The 19851-nt window shown below is 34.1% G+C and overlaps 1 protein-coding gene across 2 annotated transcripts; it reads right to left on the reverse strand.

The window, feature by feature from the left end:
- Positions 1-217: 217 nt before the first annotated feature.
- Positions 218-13958, reverse strand: LOC128018935 (scavenger receptor cysteine-rich type 1 protein M160). Of its 2 annotated transcripts, none has more exons than XM_052604826.1 (18): positions 13893-13958; positions 10642-10959; positions 10431-10538; positions 9841-10032; positions 9476-9667; positions 8642-8929; positions 8152-8493; positions 6537-6728; positions 6082-6372; positions 5090-5395; positions 4679-4984; positions 3812-4078; positions 3235-3519; positions 2949-3068; positions 2662-2742; positions 2245-2319; positions 1725-1877; positions 218-1639 (listed from the first exon to the last, which is right to left on the reverse strand). In XM_052604826.1, exons 1-18 carry the CDS (start codon positions 13933-13935, stop codon positions 1407-1409), a joined length of 3792 nt encoding a protein of 1263 aa, XP_052460786.1. In that variant the 5' UTR covers positions 13936-13958; the 3' UTR covers positions 218-1406. The 2 variants fall into 2 exon arrangements, with proteins under 2 accessions (XP_052460786.1, XP_052460787.1); XM_052604827.1 differs by having other exon boundaries at positions 233-1639; positions 2245-2289; positions 13893-13956.
- Between the last annotated feature and the right edge of the window lie 5893 nt (positions 13959-19851).

The following is a 19851-nucleotide window of genomic DNA, read 5'->3' on the forward strand; positions in this document are numbered from 1 at the left end:
TATTAGAAGAAGAATGACTGATGAAGCATAGAAAGCAAACTCTTGTGCTGTGAATCAAACTATAGGTGTTATAGAACGATACAGTTTAACACACAGCACCAGAGCATGCCTCCACTGACACCGTTTCACCTCCAGCTCCTCTGAGATTTACTGAGATGCATGAAACTCACATCATTCCATTTCATAATAGTGTACAAAAGAGTCACAAGTATCAGTTACTGTAATGTGAAATCAATTTTAATATGGAAAATCTATAAAAGCAATTTTCAAAACAAGAAGAAAAAAAAGGCAGATCGAACAAAATGGCTGCAAAACTTCTAAACAATGCGTTATTTGAGTTTATAGTTTAATCTTTCACAATATATACAAAACAGAAAATGAGGTTATATTGTAAAATTGTATAAAACTAGAATTAATTTTAAAATATGTAACATCTCTTTAAAAAGTGTGAGGATGTAGTAAAATGAATACACATGCTCATGAGTCGGCCCAAATAAAATATACTGTGTATATTTTTTTGCCAAAATAGCACCTACTCTAGATTTTCACTTTTTGTGACTTTGAGAGCATTTTTTTTTTAAATGTATTTATTGAGTACTATAATGGAGCATTAAGGAAACTGTAATTAATTTGTTCCTTTTCCTTAACTAAATGTATTTTTACATGATAATGTTTGCCTTGTTATTGACCCAGAAAAATGGATGGAAACTAAATGGATATCCCACTGTTCTTACACGGTGTTATATAGGAATAGTTTCTTCATGGGAACAGATCTGGAGAAGTTTAGCACTCACTTGCTCACCAATGAATCTCACTTGCAGAGGATCCACTTTTGAGCAAATGATGTAATGCAAAATGTCTCCAGATCTGTACTTTTCAATAAATTGGACATTTTCAGCTAATTTTTGTTTCTGGGTGACAGTGAACTTCCGGTCTTAAATAATTTAAAAGCATTGATCTTGTAGAATTTTGAAAGATATTACCAAATCAAATGAACAGGATAGCCTATATTAAATTTTAATTTCACGGTTTTCTGCCGAGTTCATGTGGGCCTGCTCATGAGCTTTACCAGATTAAAAACAAATGAAGCAAAACAGAAAAAAAAATTAAAACAGATCAAGACAATTACAAAACAACTACATATTAAAACCTAAATAATTACATACAATTTGACTGGCTCTTTTGATCATACTCTGCTGTAAAGATAATCAATTAAAGATTTCATTATTCCAAATCAGTTTTGCCTGTATGTCCGTTCTTTTATATTATACATCTTGAGATAAATCTTGAGAGTTAGCATCAGCATTTATTATCCGTCTAATCTTCCAAATGTTCTACTTATTTGAAAAAGAATCTTATCTCTTATTACCATTAACTTAAAAGCACAATTTGGTCACGTGGCTGCTTCATTGCTCTCGTTGAGCGTGAACTTCTACCTCTGTGGTCACCAGTACAGCCTCGGCACCTGGACCTGCTTCTGAATCTGCACCTGCACCTGCACCTGCACCTTCATCCACGTCTACATCGACATGTGCTTGTGTCCCTGTCGTCCCTGTATTTTCATTGGCTGCAGCCTCGATAGGTATGACATCATCGTAGTCCTCCTCTTTCTCTTTCTCCACTTCATAGGTGTCCTGATCTGATGAGGACACAAAGGAAAAGGTCAGCACCGTTTTTACAAGGGTGCATGCACACACAGTGTGGTGTGAATCTGAGTGCTGTACCAAGAATGTTTTCGGGTCTCTTGGGAAGGAGAGGGAGGTTTAGATCGTCGTCATGGTGGGTTTGAGAAGGAGAGATTCCATTGGCTTGTCCCTCAATGTCATCATATTCTGTACCAGAAGAATCTCTCTTTCTGCCATCTTCATCCTCCTCTCCTGTTGGAGAAACCACATTTAATCTTACACATATAAATAAATATACATTTGCATATATTCATTTATTTATACATTATATATTATTTTTTTCTTTCTTTAAGAGTCTAAATGTTCCTTTTGTATTTAGTCAGTTAGTAGTATAGTATAGTATAGTATAGTATAGTATAGTATAGTATAGTATAGTATAGTTATTTATATATTAAAGAACTTCTGGATGGACAAATGATGTGTAAGCAGACAGGTAGGCAATAAACTAATAAATACATAAAATGATTGATTGATTGATTGACACATTATGTGTTGAAATGAATAAAACTGACAATTAAAAATGACCTGCTATAACAAGACTAATTTTGGAATATCTCACCTGACTTGTCCATGAGAGAATCCACATCCTCATACTCATCTTTATCTAAAAACAATGCATTTTGTTCAGACAGATCTGAAAAATAATCAATATCTTTGTTTAAATAAATATTTTATAACTAATATATTAATAATTTCAAAACGTTATTTACACATATAGTTTATTGTTTTTTGTGCATCTTCCCATATAGGATGTACATATACTAGATGCACCCGTATGGATGCACAAAAATCAATAAACTATATGTGTAACTATATATATATATATATATATATATATATATATATATATATATATATATATATATATATATATATATATATATTCATAATTTGCAATTAATGAAAGCATTAGCTTGTGTCTCAATATTCACAATGTTAAAAGTAATAACTATAAAATGATACTGCATATCTGTACCTTCATTCTCTGTATCCACCTTATCCATTTCATTCATATCAGCATTGATGTCTTTGCCATTCTTATTTCTGTAATGACTTACTGCAAAAAGAGAAACCGGTAGAAAAGTATGCTTTCTATCGCTTTTATTTGCTATTGTTTGATCTGTAGTGAGACGAGGAGTTGGAAACACTGCCCTCAACAGGTTAAAAAGATGAAGGCCCTTCAAATATCAGTATGTAACTCTATCATATAAAAAAAAAAAAAATCAGAGTGATGTCTTTCTGAATAGTGCAAGTAATACTCACAAGCTAAAAGTAGGCGTTTCCGATTTTTGATCATCAAAAACAAAATCAGCAACGCCAGCATGCCTCCTAATAGACCCAATATCAGTTTCCATAAAGAATTTTCTGTTTTCGGAATATAACCTGCAATTTTAATGGCACAGTTTGACAGGTTAGATTATTAACCTTTAATCAAGCAAACCCACAGCTATGTAACATTATGTAAGAAAGCAAGCAGTGGCTAAACAAATCTCAAAACAACAAAAAATGATTTTCCTATATTAAAGTGTATGGTATCTGTGTTTTTTACCTTCACATTTGATGTCAGCATATCCAGAACTGCATTTAGGTGTTGTGAGAAGGTTCACACACTGAACAATGTTGTGGTAGCTTTTTGGACAACTTATTTTCACCTTTGGTTCCTTGGCTTTAACCTGTTCATTCAGCAGTTCTTGATTATTGTTGCACTGGAGCACTTCACAAACCTTCTTAGCATCAGCATCACTCAGATTTCCACAGACATATTCCCATTCATTTTCATACTTGATCCCAAGCTTACCGCCACACTTCTCGGTGGATCCGAATTTAATACCATCTGCAATACAAACGTAAAAAATAAAATCATATTTGTAATGTTTAAAAACTTGCATATATCTGCAAAACGTGAAGTACTACACTAGCATATACACATGAAAAAAATCATAATAAATCCAAACGTCAGACCACCAGTGTAGATGAGCAAACAGAAATTGACTAACAGCCACAAAACTCCCATTTTAATTGCATGGGGTGTTTAAATTGAGGAACTGATCTATATTTCAGCATCAATTCAATATTCACCCACAGTAACAGTCTTAATACAGCCCGGTGTTATGTGCATGACTCACTTTTACAGGCCACAGAGATGATGTTATCACAGTTGCCTTCCTTAGAGCCACACTGCCACAACGATGCCTCCAATCCTGTGCAGCTGAAATGCCAGCATTTTTGTATTTCTGTTTTAACGCTCCAGTGTTTGATGGCATTACCACAGCGGAGGTAGTCACATAAATTCTCGGACATCTTATCATTCCACTGAAATGCACTAACATGCTCCTTATTTATGAGCACATTGCCTGTGCAATTTTTTGAGAGCGTAATGGCTGGAGGTATACCTGGAAAGGAGTGAAAACGGACAATCAAATATGTATTATTCTGTAAGTCAAGTGTTGTCCTTTGTGTAATATTTTTTATAGCAGGATTGTTAAAATCAAAAGAATTTAAGAACCGATTCTTATTTGTTTGAGTTATTTGACCTGCCTACAGGATCTTGAATTGGAATGAGTAAACTGCTCTGGTCTGTTTTAAACACTTTGGGGTAAATTGGAGAATTCTGGGAAATTACATGTACACACCCACACCCACACACACCCACACACCCACACACACACACGTGTGTATATATATATATATATATATATATATATATATATATATATATATATATATATATATCAATATATATATATATATATATATATAAATTAAATTAAAATTACATTTATGCATTTAGCAGATGCTTTTATCCAAAGTCACTTGCAGTGCATTCAGGCTATCAATTTCTACCTATCATGTGTTCCCAGGGAATCAAACCCCCAACCTTGCGCTTCATACCGCAATGCTCTACCAATTGATTCTAAGAAAACTAAGTTTCTTGATTCTAAGAAAACACTCATCTCAACAAGTAACAGATTATTACTGAAATTATAACCTACGGTCACATTGGATGTTTAACTGGTGCTGACCCTGGAAGGGCTCATCGCTGCTCTCGCACTCCAACAAGTTCTCCTTCCCTGAGCAGTTATAGGTCTTATTCCACCAGCCCGTGTACCGCGGATTTTCGTATTCTTTGTGTGGAAAGTGTGTTCTGTGGTTTCCACACTGCAGATACTCGCACAGCTTTTGTTTTTCCTTTGTGCCCCAACCCTGTTCTCTGACGAGATGTGTTTCTTCCTTTTTAAAACCAATTACTGGACCACTGCATTCACCTTCCTTCTTATAGAGGAGCAATCGTTCCCAATCTGTCAAATGTCAAGGTCAAGGTCAAAGGTCGGAAACTATACCCTTGACCTAGAAACAAATGTCTGCACTTTTTTTCAGTAAGAAGTATCAAAAATGATAAATACCTGTGCATTTCAGATACATTACAGGACATTTTTCTTTAAATGAAACCTTACTGAAGTCACATTTGGAAACAGAGTCGGGACTATCCTGACACGTAATTCCTGATAGTCCTTTGATTTGGGACTCAAGCATATTCAAATTAAGATTTCCCTGCTGTCTGTCCCCACAATTCAGTTGCCTGCAGATTGCAGTTTGAAGTTTTTCCTGATTACTCTCTTGGCAGACAGGTATCCACTGCCCAGCGTAAAACAGTGACACATTTCCAGCGCATTTGTCTCTCGGATCCTCCAGTCTAGCTTTGACGCTGTCTATGAAGAGTGCATCAAATAAATAGGTATTAAATGGCAGTTTACATTGTGCTTAAAGGATTGGTTCACCCAAAAATTTTATTTGCTGAGAAATTAATCATCCTCTGGTCATCTAATGGGTCGATGAGTTTGTTTGGTCATGTAGTCCTCTCAGATTCCAAATTATTATTATTATTATTTTTTTATTTATTTATTTATTTTTTTTACAGTTTTTGGCTTGATGGTGCATATTTCTCTCCTGATTCAGAAAAGACAACTTTTTCACTATAGAAATCAATATTATTGGACAGAGGACAGTAGCAATGGTTAGAAGGGAAAACATCTTGCATTAAGGATTTGTTTTCTTTAAAAACATGCAGCTTTTTGAGTCACAAGATGTTAATTAATGGACCGGAGTGATTAGGATTACTTGTTGATTATTGTGATGTTTTTATCAGTTGCTTGGACTCTCATTCTGATGGCACCCATTCACTGCAGAGGATCCAACGTGAGCAAGTGATGTAATGCTAAATTTCTCCAAAATTGTTCCCATGAAAAAAACAAACTCATCTTCATCATAAATGGCGTCAGGGCGAGTAAATTTTTTTTTTAAAAGCTCAAATCTAGATTTTTATACACATTTTAAGGTTAACATACACGAGTTAACATAAACTTCTGTCTGTGAAGAAAGCAACTGTGTACATTACCTTTGCATATCACTTGGGCTGGGATGCTGCAGGTAGAGTCTTTTTTGGGAAGAAATTTGCACATGCTCATATTTTGCACAGATTCTGAGCAGTACACACTATGGTACCTCACAGACTGATTATTTATCTGATGTTGAAATGTGTATTGAATTGGTTCTCCACAGCCCAGGTTCCCACAGATCATATTGGAGTCCTCTTTTGTTTTCCAAGAGCAAATCGCTCCACACGTGCCATTTCTGCAGACCTCGACCGTTCCCCAGCATTTTTCTGAAAGCGACACATTTACTGATCCTACAAGAGGAATCAAAAAGAATACATGCATTTTACACACAGCACTGTCAAAGCTACATTATGTATTGCAGAAGATAATAACAAGTTTGCAGGAAATTCCAGTTAGATACCTTAGATACATTAAAAACAATGATGAATCATTGTGGTGTGGTGTGGTCCTGTACCTGAACATGTGACATTGGCATGTGTGTTGTTTTGTGGCAAATTCGGAGGTCCACACTGCATTGTGTCGCATATGTTGCTGGCGTTTGTGTTGTTTTCCCCCATTACCAGCCAGCGGGTCCCACCACCAAATGACTCGATGCGTACTCTTCCCTTACAGGGAACATCACCTTCAAAGGACATAAGTTCTTCCTCTGAGAAGATATATAAAGGACTTGTGGTTACTGACTGTGCAGAGGAATCAGAGTGACACCTTAGACGTATTTACTCAATAAACAAAACTAAAAACTACTGGGATCTTGCAGAGCATGTTTAAAATTATGAAAATAAAAAAAGGTTTAATGTTACAATAAAACAATCTTGGTATTATATTACATTACCGGTTAATTGGAATAGTTAAGATATTTTAGAAAGAAGTTTCTTATGCTCACCTTATTTCCAGAAATAAAAAAATAAATAAAAAAATACTGTAAAACAGTAAAAATATGAAATATGTTTTAAAGAAATTTAAAACAACTTTTTTTTTCTATTTGAATATAATGTATTTTTTCCTGTGATGCAAAGCAGCCATTACTCCAGTCTTCAGTGTCACATGATCCTACAGAAATCATATGATCATATGACATAAAATGTTTACTTTTATTTATTTTTTTATCACATTTGATCAGTTTAATGTGCCCTTGATGGATATAAGCATTCTTTTTTTTTCTTTTGTGTGTGTGTTATGGTAGTGGATCACATGATGTATATATATATTAGGGGTGTAACGGTACGCAAAAATCACGGTTCGGTACGTACCTCGGTTTTAAAGTCACGGTTCGGTTCATTTTCGGTACAGTAAGGGAAAGAAATGGAAACATTAAACTGCAGGTTGTTTATTACTTTACACTTTTTTTATATATACTTTTGAATAAAATATGTATAAAATAAAAAAGAATAAGAAATAAAATACTGCTGCAAAGTTCTCCAATAAATAAAATACTCTAAGTCTCAAAACAATATCATATAATAAAATAAAATGAAAAATATAAATAAATAACTATGATTACAGTGCAGCATTACCAATCCAAGCTTGTAGGCCTGCTTCACCAGAACAGTGCGGTGCCTGCTGCTGTAGGTGACAGAGGGAGACCGCTGACAGAACAGGCTCTTGTCTTCATGACATCAATATCTATACTTCATGTTTAGCATAAATATAAAGCCTACTGATAAAGGACACCGTCAACAGCATTGACGGCAAAATAGACTGCACAACTGTTTTAAACATTGATAATAATAGCAAATGTTTCTTGAGCACCATGTGACTCTGAAGACTGGAGTAATGATGCTGAAAATTATGCTTTAGATCACTGGAATAAATTACATTTTAAAATGTAATCAAATAGAAAACTATTTTAAATTGCAATATTTCACAATATTATGGTTTTGCTGTATTTTTGATCACATAAACATAATCTCTGTGAACATGAGACACTTCTTTTTAAAAGCATTAAAAACGTCACTTACTACAAACTTTTAGTGCAAATTATATTATATTATATTATATTATATTATATTATATTATATTATATTATATTATATTATATTATATTATATTATATTATATTAAGATCTTACTTGTGCAAATGATATCTATGTTTTTCTGTTTTCTGATTGATTGCCTGAAAGGAGGAGGCTCAGGGAAAGTTCCAACAAAACAGTCATGGAGCTTTGCTGAAGAGCTTTCACACGTTTTCCACGTTTCCAGTTGCTGCTGTTTTCCTTGGATGAAAAGTTCTGTAGTTGTTTTATTAGCTGTACCACAATTGAGATGTTGACACACCACGTCTGAATTCACAGTGGGCCAGACAGAGCCAGTGGTCCAGTCAGAGCCAATGGACCACCATGAGCCCTCCCACTGCACCTCTACACGTCCAGAACAGCGACCCAGACCATCGCTCAGACGGACATCCAAGCTTTCTGTCAAATACAGTACACACACACACAAACACACATATATATATAAATCATCATATTTTATTACATAGATTGTATCAGTTATGAGTGATGCTTATATTCCTGGTTGTTCTGAGTTAATTATAAGTAGTTGCAAAGCCGTCTGTGTTACCTGAACATATAACTTTGGTTCCCTTGCATTGTTTTGTCTCACGATTTACTAGACAATGCCACAGTGACATCTCGTTGCCCAGGCACTCAACATTAATTGTCAAATCATTTAACACAGAGTTCTCTTGCATGTGAAGCACCTTGCCACAGCCAAGCTCTCGACAGACCACCGTCCCCATTTTAAGGGACAGAGCCGGATCATTGAAGCACACTCCATAGTTAGTGCCATTCAGATCAATGGAAACGTCTCCAAAACACTTTTTGGTGAAGTTGCGGAGTTTAACGGTGTCTGTGAACACAGCAAATGTAATTGTTACATATCCAACTAAACAAACAAATAAATAAAGGACTAAATTATTAATACAACTTTTGTAAGATAAGAATAAATATGTGATGCTGACATTTTCATTGTGTTAAAATGTACGTAACAAAAATCTCCCAAAAATTTTAGTGACTTTATTATGTATATATATATATATATATATATATATATATATATATATATATTTTTTTTTTTATTCTATTAATCAGAATGTACCTTTTTTGAAAACAATAAATAAATACAATTTATAATCATAATTTAAAAATAAAGTTGAGTGTTTGTCATTATTATCTATGTAAAAACTTTGATGTGATATTTATAAAAACATAACATATTCTTTAATAAGATCTGTTAAATAGTCTATTATGGTCTATACCACAATATACGTATATAAATATAATAAATATATAATGATAATAATAACAGATTTGTTAATATACGGAATCTATAAAGAATGATTACTATTTATAATTATCAATGTTGTATTATTCAAAGCAAGAAACTCAGCATCACCTGAGCATGTCAGTCTGTTAGTTCCATTATTCTTTGTGAAATGTCCAGTGGAACCACAGTTCAGTTGTGGACAGATGACTTCAGGCCTCTCATTTGTCTGATGAAGAACCCATGCCTTTTTTTCAACACTGTACTCTTCCACCAAGCCAGAGCAAAAATGGCTGCCATCTCGTAGACGTAACCTCTTGTGCTCTGTGCAATACAAGCATTTCTGTGTAAATGTGAATTTTACCATTTACAGAACTATTGTATGACTTGGAGGGGCTTTACATTTACACCACAAACATACATTTATGGACTGGTATATAACTGACCAATCAGAGCGGAGTACTTCTTAGAGCTGTTTAGTAATAGTATACACTTACTGGTGCAGATCACACTGGCTCGCTCCTTGCAGTCTGACCACTCCATACATTGCCAAGGGTAGATCTCATTACCAAGACAATTAAGCTTTACATTTCGTTTTCTCTGTTGTACTTTGAATATTCCAGGCTTAGGGATGTAAAAATGATCACCACAACCATTCTCCTCACATATCCTTTTTGCTATGCTTTTATCTGGCCAAGATAAAAAAAAAACAAAAAAACATAACGACGAAGACAATATACACACTGCTTAAAATTACATACGGTCTATTAACATTAACCACATAATTTCTAATAGAATACTATATAGAAAACATACGACCTTATCAGTCTGGGTATTTTGGCATTTGTATTAATGTAGCATTTACTAATTAATAATGACAGATTTTACTACACACATATTTATATATATATATTCATTTATTTCAAAAACTTTTATTGGGTTTAAAAAATATTGCTTTGGAGAAACTCTGGGAAAACCGATCATTTGATTAAAAGTCATTGCAAAAAATTTCTCTTTTTTTCTCATATATTGATCAATGCTGATTTAGAAATAGTTAATAAACGAATACTTGTTTTTGTCCACTCACCCCATTTATCATTACAGACCCCGATGATGCCGTCGTTCGTTGAGAACTCCACCACGCCAGCACATTTATCATGCTGTTCATTCAGATTCAACCTCAGTTCAACTTTTCCTGCCGTGAAAAGCCTGGCATCAACAATGTGTATCGATTCACATCTGCACTAAAGATGACCTAAATACAAATACGATTTATTTATTAAAAGAATATTTCCTACCAGAGCATTCAACAGCAACAAAATCATTTGTGCAGGCTGTTTCATGTGTCTCAACAATAGGGCATTTCCAAAGGCTTGTTTCATTAGATGTGCATTGCACGTGATCCATCAAATATTGTTGGGGTAGAGGTGGACCTCTGTAGAGGGTCATTTCTTTATCAGAGCGGTTATGATTTCCACACCCTAGTGTCCTACACACAACTTCTCCATTCTCTTTTATCCACCCGTGATGACACACTAAGCCCCACTGCTTATTGTTGTACACTTCCAGCCGGCCTATACAAGGGCTATCAGATCCACGTAAAGTCACATTGAGACCTGCAAAAAATGACATTCAATTAAATGTGACTAATAATTAACCATCTTTTTTTACAACAGCTATGCATCTTTTGAATGCAATATAAGGAGCACAGCACATCATTACTTTTTACATCATTACCAGACCTTGAATTTACCCTTTCATAAATAAAAACAAAACAATCATCCAGTGACATATAAAGAGTACAGAAGTTATATTTCTAAATTAAAATAAATAATAAAATATTATCAGGCAGAAGGTGTCTCTTTTAACCTTATATGGTCATTGGAAAAATGTGGCTGAGTTCTGAGAACAGATGAGCCAGATATTCTGCAGAAATCTCTGCGGTTTCTTATCTGCCTGTGGTTTTCAGCACTGAAATTCTGACGAGTTGCATGTTTATGCAGATTTTGAGATAAAACAGGGTTGTGAAGAACATATGCTTGGCACACAAACCGCAGCGTGATCTTAGTTTTGGACTCTTTATCTAAAACATTAAGTAAAATTAAACCGATCATCTACATCTGAAAATGGACTCAAAACTAATGTCATGCGTTTTAATATGCATACATAATAATGTAAGCCTACCATTTTCATTCCAGTACATTAAATATACTAAGTACATTAAATATATCAATTATTTAATATGTCATATATTTTATATCACACAGATGCATTTTCATGAACTAATATATATTAATCACTGTAGCAGTTTTCATTTAAATTTTGCAGTATTAAATCAGTTAATTTATATACCAACAGAAGACAAGGGGAAATAATAAATTATGAAAGTTATAGTATAGTATGCTATAATAAACGTGGTAATACCAAATAGCCAAAACTAGTTCGTTTTGTCCAGTTGCAAATTAAGTAAAAATTAAGATGGAGACATATATCAAGATACGTTATACTAATTTATTCATTAATTAATTGTTAATTCATTTCACAATTATTTTGAATTTAACACATTCAAATTGTTCTCAAGTGCCTGACAGTAGAAGCACTCTAGCTCTACTGTAGTAATCAAATAGCTCAATAAATAAATGTGCATTGTCACACACACATGTATTTAATTATATATATATATATATTTAATGTTATAAATATAAAATTGCTTTATTGCATACAGATATATATATAGTATTTTTTTCTGTATGCAATATACATCTTTTTAAGGTAGTTTTTTTTAAGGTAGTCTAGTTGTAAAAATAAATAAAAAATTAAAATAAAAAATATACTGGTCAGTAATATCATTATGATCTTTGGCAAGATTTACTAGCTACAGATGAATAATATTAAAATTGTATATATTTATTTAAATTAAAGTTAATTTCCTTAAAAAAAAAAAGTAACAGTTTTTTTCAAAATGTTAAAACAAGGAATAGTTATATTATTTCTAGGTGAGTATTGGCCATTTTATCACATTGATTATGCCATAGATTATCTTTTTTTTTTTTTTTTTAAGTTCCTTTGATACACAAGATGTTGATTCATAAAACTCGTTTGAACATCTGAAATCAAGCTGGAGAATATCGTCAAAATCTTCATCATCTTGTTTTATTAATGTCAGCTTCAGCAGCCTTCACACATTAAGTTACTTTTCCCCTTTTCATAAAAAAAAAAAATATATATATATATATATATATATATATATATATATATATATATATATATATATATATATATATATATATATATATATATATATTTTTTTTTTTAATGAAAAGTTTAAAAGTAACTTAATATATATATATATATATATATATATATATATATATATATATATATATATATATATATATATATATTATATAACATATAAAACAGAGCCGTCATGCCCTTTTAAAGTGAGGGGGATTTTTGAGCCAAGTGGATTTTGAATGCAGCTTCCAAAAGACAAAAAATAGCCGATTCATATTTTCTATATTTGATACAATCACACCGGCGTGAAAACATTCCTCGAGTCATATCATGAGCTGCTAAATTCAGATCTGCGTTCGATGGCTGCCGCTGAGCCAGAGACAGATGCATTTTTACAGCGCTGTGCATTATAACCAATCACACAAGATTCAGTTGAGCTTATGAATACAATGGCCAATCAGAGGTGTTCCGATGAGTCATCGCTAAAATAAAAGATATTAATTTCATAGTGTAAATGGTTTCAGTGATTTTAATGGGAGATTTTGAGAGTGATTGAACTCTGGACTGTCAGTGAAAATTATCTTAGATAATGTAAATGTTCTTTTCTGTCTTTCTGTGCAATATAAAGATTAGCTAGCCGATTTTATATCACATTAACTTTCAGTGTTAAATGAACATTTAATATAAAGACAGTCGTGTTAAAAAAAATTATGGCATGACAGCCATATGATCTGTTATTTAAGTAAACAGGCAGGTTTTTATATGCATAGTTAACAGATTGCATTATTAGGTTACTTTGACCATCGCATGCTATCTTACATTATCTGTGAAGGTGAGAATCAAGATATTACACGAAATATACAATAGTTCATGCGTCTGGGAATGTGTCTAATAAAAATGAAAATAAATAATGATTAATAATAATTTGCCAATATGCTCTTGTGGATGCTGTGTGTTACATGATGACCCCCCCACCACCCACTCATGCCCCCTCAAAAATAATGAGTGCAAGATGCCCCTGTATATATATATATATATACACATACATACATACATACATACACACAGACACACACACACACAAACACACACAATGTAAATTAATTAATGATACATAATGAAAATATTGCACTGAATTACAAAATAAAGCAATTCAGTTTTTGACTACTTTTGGTCCCATATTAAACACATGTGCCGTTAAAAAGTAATTCCAGCTGTTAAATGCCTCATTAACAGCAGAATGGAGCACAATGCATGTAAACAGGGTCAGAATATGGATTTTGTTTTAATTATTAAATACAGATTCACTTGCCTTGAATAGCTGATATTTGCAAATACAGGAGCAGGAACCACATGATGGCAGAAAGGAGGACAGAAGAAAGGGACAAGCTAAATCTCGCACTACTTTTAAGGGCTCTGTGATGTCACATCGTTATTTTTTTTTCAACATGCTGTTCATTTTTTTTCACCTGAGACATTCATTCGCTTTTCATTTGATAAAATATGCTTTGTATTTGATTTCGGCCATTATTTATTGATAATCTTGTCCTCTCTACAATCTCATTCACATCCAGATTTAAGGTGAGACACTTGTTTTGTTTGTTTTTCTCTCAATTTTGAGATTTTTCTCCTGCACGGAGCCAATAATATACTTCAGCAGCATTTACATACACCAAACATTGCAGTTTATTCCAATCCATAACATATTTTTATAAATTTTAAAAATGTTATTCATAAATTATTTTTTGAAAATATATTTACTGACTTTTGACAGTATTTTTTGATTTATTGAGTGATAAAAAGAGATATCAAAAGTCCTCTCAGTAAAAACCAAATGTTAAAAAAATGAATCAAGAATTTTGAACCTGGGTTTATCCAGTGTTTGGATTTTAATTATAAATACATGATACCATTTTTTTTTTTTTTTAGAACTGATCCGATAACACATTTTCTTTTTTTTTCTTTCTTTCTTTTTTTTTTATCAATGCAGAATTTCAGTACATCTGTGTGTTGACCTGATCGTCATTCTTTTGGCTGTTAAACACAATCTACTAACTATAGACAACTTGATTTTAAAGAAAAATAACAAGTGCAAACAAATGTGACTCTGGACCACGAAACCAGTCTCAAGTCGCTGGGGTATATTTTCAGCAATAGCCAAAAAAAAAAAAAAAAAACTTTATACGTGTCAAGATGACATATTTTTCTTTTATGCAAAAAAATAATAATTAGGATAATAAGTAAAGATCATGTTCCATGAAGATATCTTGTAAATTCCCTACCGTAAATATATCAATACTTAATTTTTGATTAGTAATATGCATAGCTAAGAACTTTAAAGGTGATTTTCCTCAGTATTTCGATATTTTTTTTTTTTTTTTTTTTTTTTTGCACCCTCAGATTCTAGACTTTCGAATAGATTTATCTCGGCCAAATATTGTCCTATCCTAACTAGGGGTGTAACGATACGCGTATTCGTATTGAACCGTTCGGTACGACGCTTTCGGTTCGGTACGCGGTACGCATTATGTATACCGAACGGTTCGTTGGAGTAATTAATTATATTTGAAAAAAAAAAAAAAAGAGAGAGAAAGAAATATAATGATATGCGTTCAACAAGGTAGCCCAATAACCCAAACAACGTAACAGGCAACGCCCCTGACACTCCCGAAGAAGAAAAAAACACCATCTTATATGTTTATGTTAGGCTACTCAGCAGGCGCTCGCTCACTCAGTACGCGCTGAAGGCTCGTTGCAAAATAGCCAATGCGTTTAACAGACTAGAAATGAGAAGATCCCCCAATAACCAACAGGTCTGGTGTTTGGGTGCACTTTGGATTCCCTTTAAGCTATAATGGTGATGGCAAGAGAGTGGTGGATAAAAAAACAACGGTATGTCGCATCTGCAACATGACAGGGTACACCAGCGGGATTACAAAAAAAAAAAAAAAAAAAACAGCGGGAATATCTGGGATATATGCGTCAGTACTATCTGGGAAAAGACGAAAAAAAGGAGAAACATGCACGCAGCAAACTATCCCTGCAGCATTTAGACACTATAGCTTACAGGGAATCCAACCCAAACACCAGACCTGTTGGTTATTTTAGGATCTTATATTTCTGGTCTGTTAAATGCATTAGACATTTTGCAACGAGCCTTCAGCGCGTGCTGAGTGAGCGAGCGCCTTAGGGGCCGTTCACATATCGTGCCTAAAAACGCATGGAAAACGCTAAGCGCGTCTTTCTCCTGAGGCGTCTGTCTTTGCTAAGCAACAATGACGTGCTCTCTCCATGAGACGCGGAAATTTCAGCGAAGGATAAATGGATTTGCAGCTCTAAAAATCGCTTGCAGTAGCTCTGCTACTGAATTTATTTCAAAATTGCAATCCATATACAGCTATGATCAGCTGTTCCTTCATCTTGGCTGAGCTCTCAACGTTGTTACGGGAAAGGATGAAGCTGATTGGTTGGTTGTTGTCACATGACCCGCGGTGCGCTTGCGGCATTCTGAAAAGTTGAGATGTTTTTACATTTTGCTGTATCTAAAACGTATCGAACCGAACCGAACCGAACCGTGACATCAGTGTATCGTATCGAACCGAACCGTGAATTTTGTGAACCGTTACACCCCTAATCCTAACAAAACATACATCAATGGAATGACTATATCTGGTCAAATGTTACATAGGCCTATCGATCTTTGGATTGTTGTAAAATACATTACATATAAAAATATATGCAATAAAATTAAAAGAGATTTCTTTTAAACGTATAGCACAGTAATGAGGCACAAACATATGACAGATAGGATAGAGCATGAAAGGCTATTAATCTTTCATTGTGCTAAAGTATTACAATATGCAAGGCTCCAATAAAGAGCGTCACAAAGCACTTATGCACACACTGTGCCCAGAATGATGTGCTTGAAGCAACATGCATCACACTCAGTGTGCAGTGCTCCACATTGAAAAGTTCAAAGCACAAAGGGAAGAGATATTGATATGTAGTTTATTAAATCTCTGCAACAGTTTATTTAACTGTTTATTTTTAAAGTTTTACATTTCAGCAACTGCGCCTTAAGAACAATTCACAATGCTCTCTACTCCAGTGTTTTGTTATCTAACAGACATCCAATAGAAAGTAACATGATTTAGAAACAGCACGCAACTCCTGCAAGATAAAGTAATTTTATGCAAAACCATTGATAATATAATAGTAGGATAATAATAGGAACATTGAATCATCTTGAAAACAGTTTTATCATCTTGTCTTAACCCAATGCGATGGAAGATGACAGACAGCTGCAGTGGAGAGAAAAGTTAATATAACTTAAATTTAAAGGAACACTCCACTAGTTTTGAAAATAGGCTTTTTTTCCAACTCCGCTAGAGTTAAACAGTTGTTTTTTACAGTTTTCAAATCCATTCAGCCTATATCCATGTTTGGCGATAGCACTTTAGCTGTAGCTTAGCCTAGATCATTGAATCTGATTAGACCGTTAGCATCTCTCTCAAAAATGACCAAAATTTTTTGTTTCAATACCCATCAAAAACGCGAGACTTCTTTAGTAACATTGTGTACTAAGATTACGATTTTCTAGACCGATATGGCTGGGAACTATTTTCTCATTACGGTGTAATAATCAAGGAACTTTGCTGCCGTACCATGGGTGCAGCCGGCACAGTGAAATTATGCAGTGCCTGAAAATAGGTTACCATTGGAAGTTAGCTGGGGACTATTTTTAGACTCTGCATAATATTGCTACGCCTGCTGCATAATATCATCATTTTTAAACGAGATGCTAACGGTCTAATCAGATTTATTAATCTAGGCTAAGCTACAGCTAAAGTGCTTCCGCTGGACCCGGAGATCGGCTGAATGGATTCGAAAAATGGTAAAACTCAACTATTTAATAGGGGAGTTGAAAAATGAGCCTATTTTTTTTTTTTTTTAAAGTGGAGTGTTCCTTAAAGAACTTAAATATTCACTAAACTCACAGTAAATGGCTTCAGAATACACTTGGAATATAGTGCACAAAAAATAAATGGTGCTATATAATGTTATAGCACATATTTAATTATATAAAGCTCATTTGCATATTTAAACATACATTTCATAAAACATAACATTATTAGTATTTTTTTTTTTTTTTTAAATAAAGAAATGTTTGCAATTCTGAATGTGAATGGGGATATTTATAAGCTACTTATTTTCAAATGGGGTGTCTTACCTTCAAAAATGAATAATTGGCACTGGTTCTCATGTGTACCAGTTTACATACTGTATGTGTTTATATGTAATGACAAATGTTAAACTTTTGGGTGAACTGAACATTTCCTTTAACTGTTAAACATCAAGACGGATCTTGTTCTCTTGCGCTCGACCTGCCTTTACTGCATCTGCGGCTGGACGTCAGGGTTGCGTAGGCCTAAACATTTCAGGTCCTTACTCTTTAGTGTTTTTGCAGACAGTTTTGAGAGAAAATAAGATGCAAGAATGTGAGGATTAGACCGAGAGACCCTGCTGTGGCTTCTCTCTGTAGATGGTGATCTGTGGGTTGTACATTTTAGAGCTGAAGATGAAATGATAATTAGTTATCTCAAGCGATTCTCAAAATGTAGAGGGAAAAAGAAAAAGATAATTTGATGGCAAGAAACTTCAAGTTATAGTTAACCCCAAAATGAAAATTCTTACGTCATTTTAGATGTCGGTCCAAACCTGCACGACTTCTGTCTGTGGAAGATGTTTTGAAAATGTTTCAGATAATGTCTTTTCATTTTATTAATATAATGTTAATACAATATAATACATTAAATTTAAAATGGCCACGTCTGAGAAAACCGAACAAAACAAAATAAAACACACACACACACACACAAAACTCAAGACAGATCGATCAACCCCGACTTCAGCGAGACACGTCATTTGACGTCACTGCTTTCATCAGCTTTTTTTAAACGAACAGCAGCATGTCATTGTGTGACGTGACTTTCAGCCAAATATGGTGACCAATACTCAGAATTCGTGCTCTGCATTTAACCCATCCAAAGTGCACACACACAGAGCAGTGAACACACACACACACACACCATGAACACACACCCAGAGCAGTGGGCAGCCATTTATGCTGCAGCGCCCGGGGAGCAGCCAGGGGTTCGGTAGCTAGCTCAAGGGCACTTCAGTCGTGGTATTGCCTGCCTGAGATTCAAACCCACAACCCTAGGGTTAGGAGTCAAACTCTCTAACCACTAGGCCACAACACTCATTTTGAGTAACTTCATAACCTAGCTTCCATTCAACTCACCTTCATGAAAACCTTAAACAAATTAAATTTTCATAAGATTGGAATACTTTCGGGGTGTGCTCAACAAAATTGAAATTCTGTCTTAATGACCTTTAATAATTATACAAGAAAGACCATTAGCAAATTGAAGTGTGGCCATATGGTGACCCATACTCAGAATTTGTGTTCTGTATTTAACCCATCCAAGCGCACACACAGTAGTGAGCAGACACACACCATCAACACACACATGGAGCAGTGAGCAGCTATTTATGCTGCGGCAACCGGGAGTAGTTGGGGGTTTGGTGCCTTGCTCAAGGGTCTCTGAATACTGGCCGTTCACTCCCACCACCAGCAATTCCTTCAAGTTACAAGTCCGATTCTCTAACCATTTGGCCACGACTGCCCCACAGTTAACTGTGAATTGGGTTAAAAATGACCTGCAAATAGTGACGTTCACCTTCAGCTGTCCCAAGTTTGAGTAAGGGCAAACAGTATATTTGCAAAGGGATATAGTAAATGGGTGAACATGATTTCATCAAGTACAACATTCCTGAATCGACATACTTTTTGTTGTTGTTGTTGTTTTATCCTGGAGAAGCATTAAATTAGATTTGAGGAGTTTACAGAAGAGTTTAATAGTTCATGTGAATTTCAGGCCATAACCAATGAAGTGCCTAAGCTTAAATTAACAAACTACAAATAACAGCCATATCATGTGTGTGTGTGTATGTGTGTTAACAGATAATGAATTTCCAACTGAGATCTGTTAGCGAATTTGTGCAATTCCTTTTATTGCAGCCTGCATAACTTCAAGCAGACATTATTATTAAATCACATAATTAAATGTATACCTATATATTTTTTAACATGCATACATGAATATAGGAAAGTATTAATTTTATATATTTAAAAACAAAACGTATAAATCAAGGTCAGATGGTAAACCCTGCAGTAGTTTCATAATGGTTTAGTCCCACCAGCTTTA

This window comes from Carassius gibelio, chromosome A8 (genome assembly GCF_023724105.1).
Source record: "Carassius gibelio isolate Cgi1373 ecotype wild population from Czech Republic chromosome A8, carGib1.2-hapl.c, whole genome shotgun sequence".
NCBI classification, from domain to species: domain Eukaryota; kingdom Metazoa; phylum Chordata; class Actinopteri; order Cypriniformes; family Cyprinidae; genus Carassius; species Carassius gibelio.

Coding starts and splice junctions, on each gene's coding strand:
- LOC128018935 (XM_052604826.1), bottom strand. CDS start 13,935: ATGTGGTTCCTGCTCCTGTATTTGCAAATATCAGCTATTCAAG. Junction 8,494..8,641: donor AACCAAAGTTATATGTTCAG/GTAACACAGACG, acceptor TGTATTTGACAG/AAAGCTTGGATGTCCGTCTG. Junction 1,640..1,724: donor GAGACCCGAAAACATTCTTG/GTACAGCACTCA, acceptor TGTCCTCATCAG/ATCAGGACACCTATGAAGTG.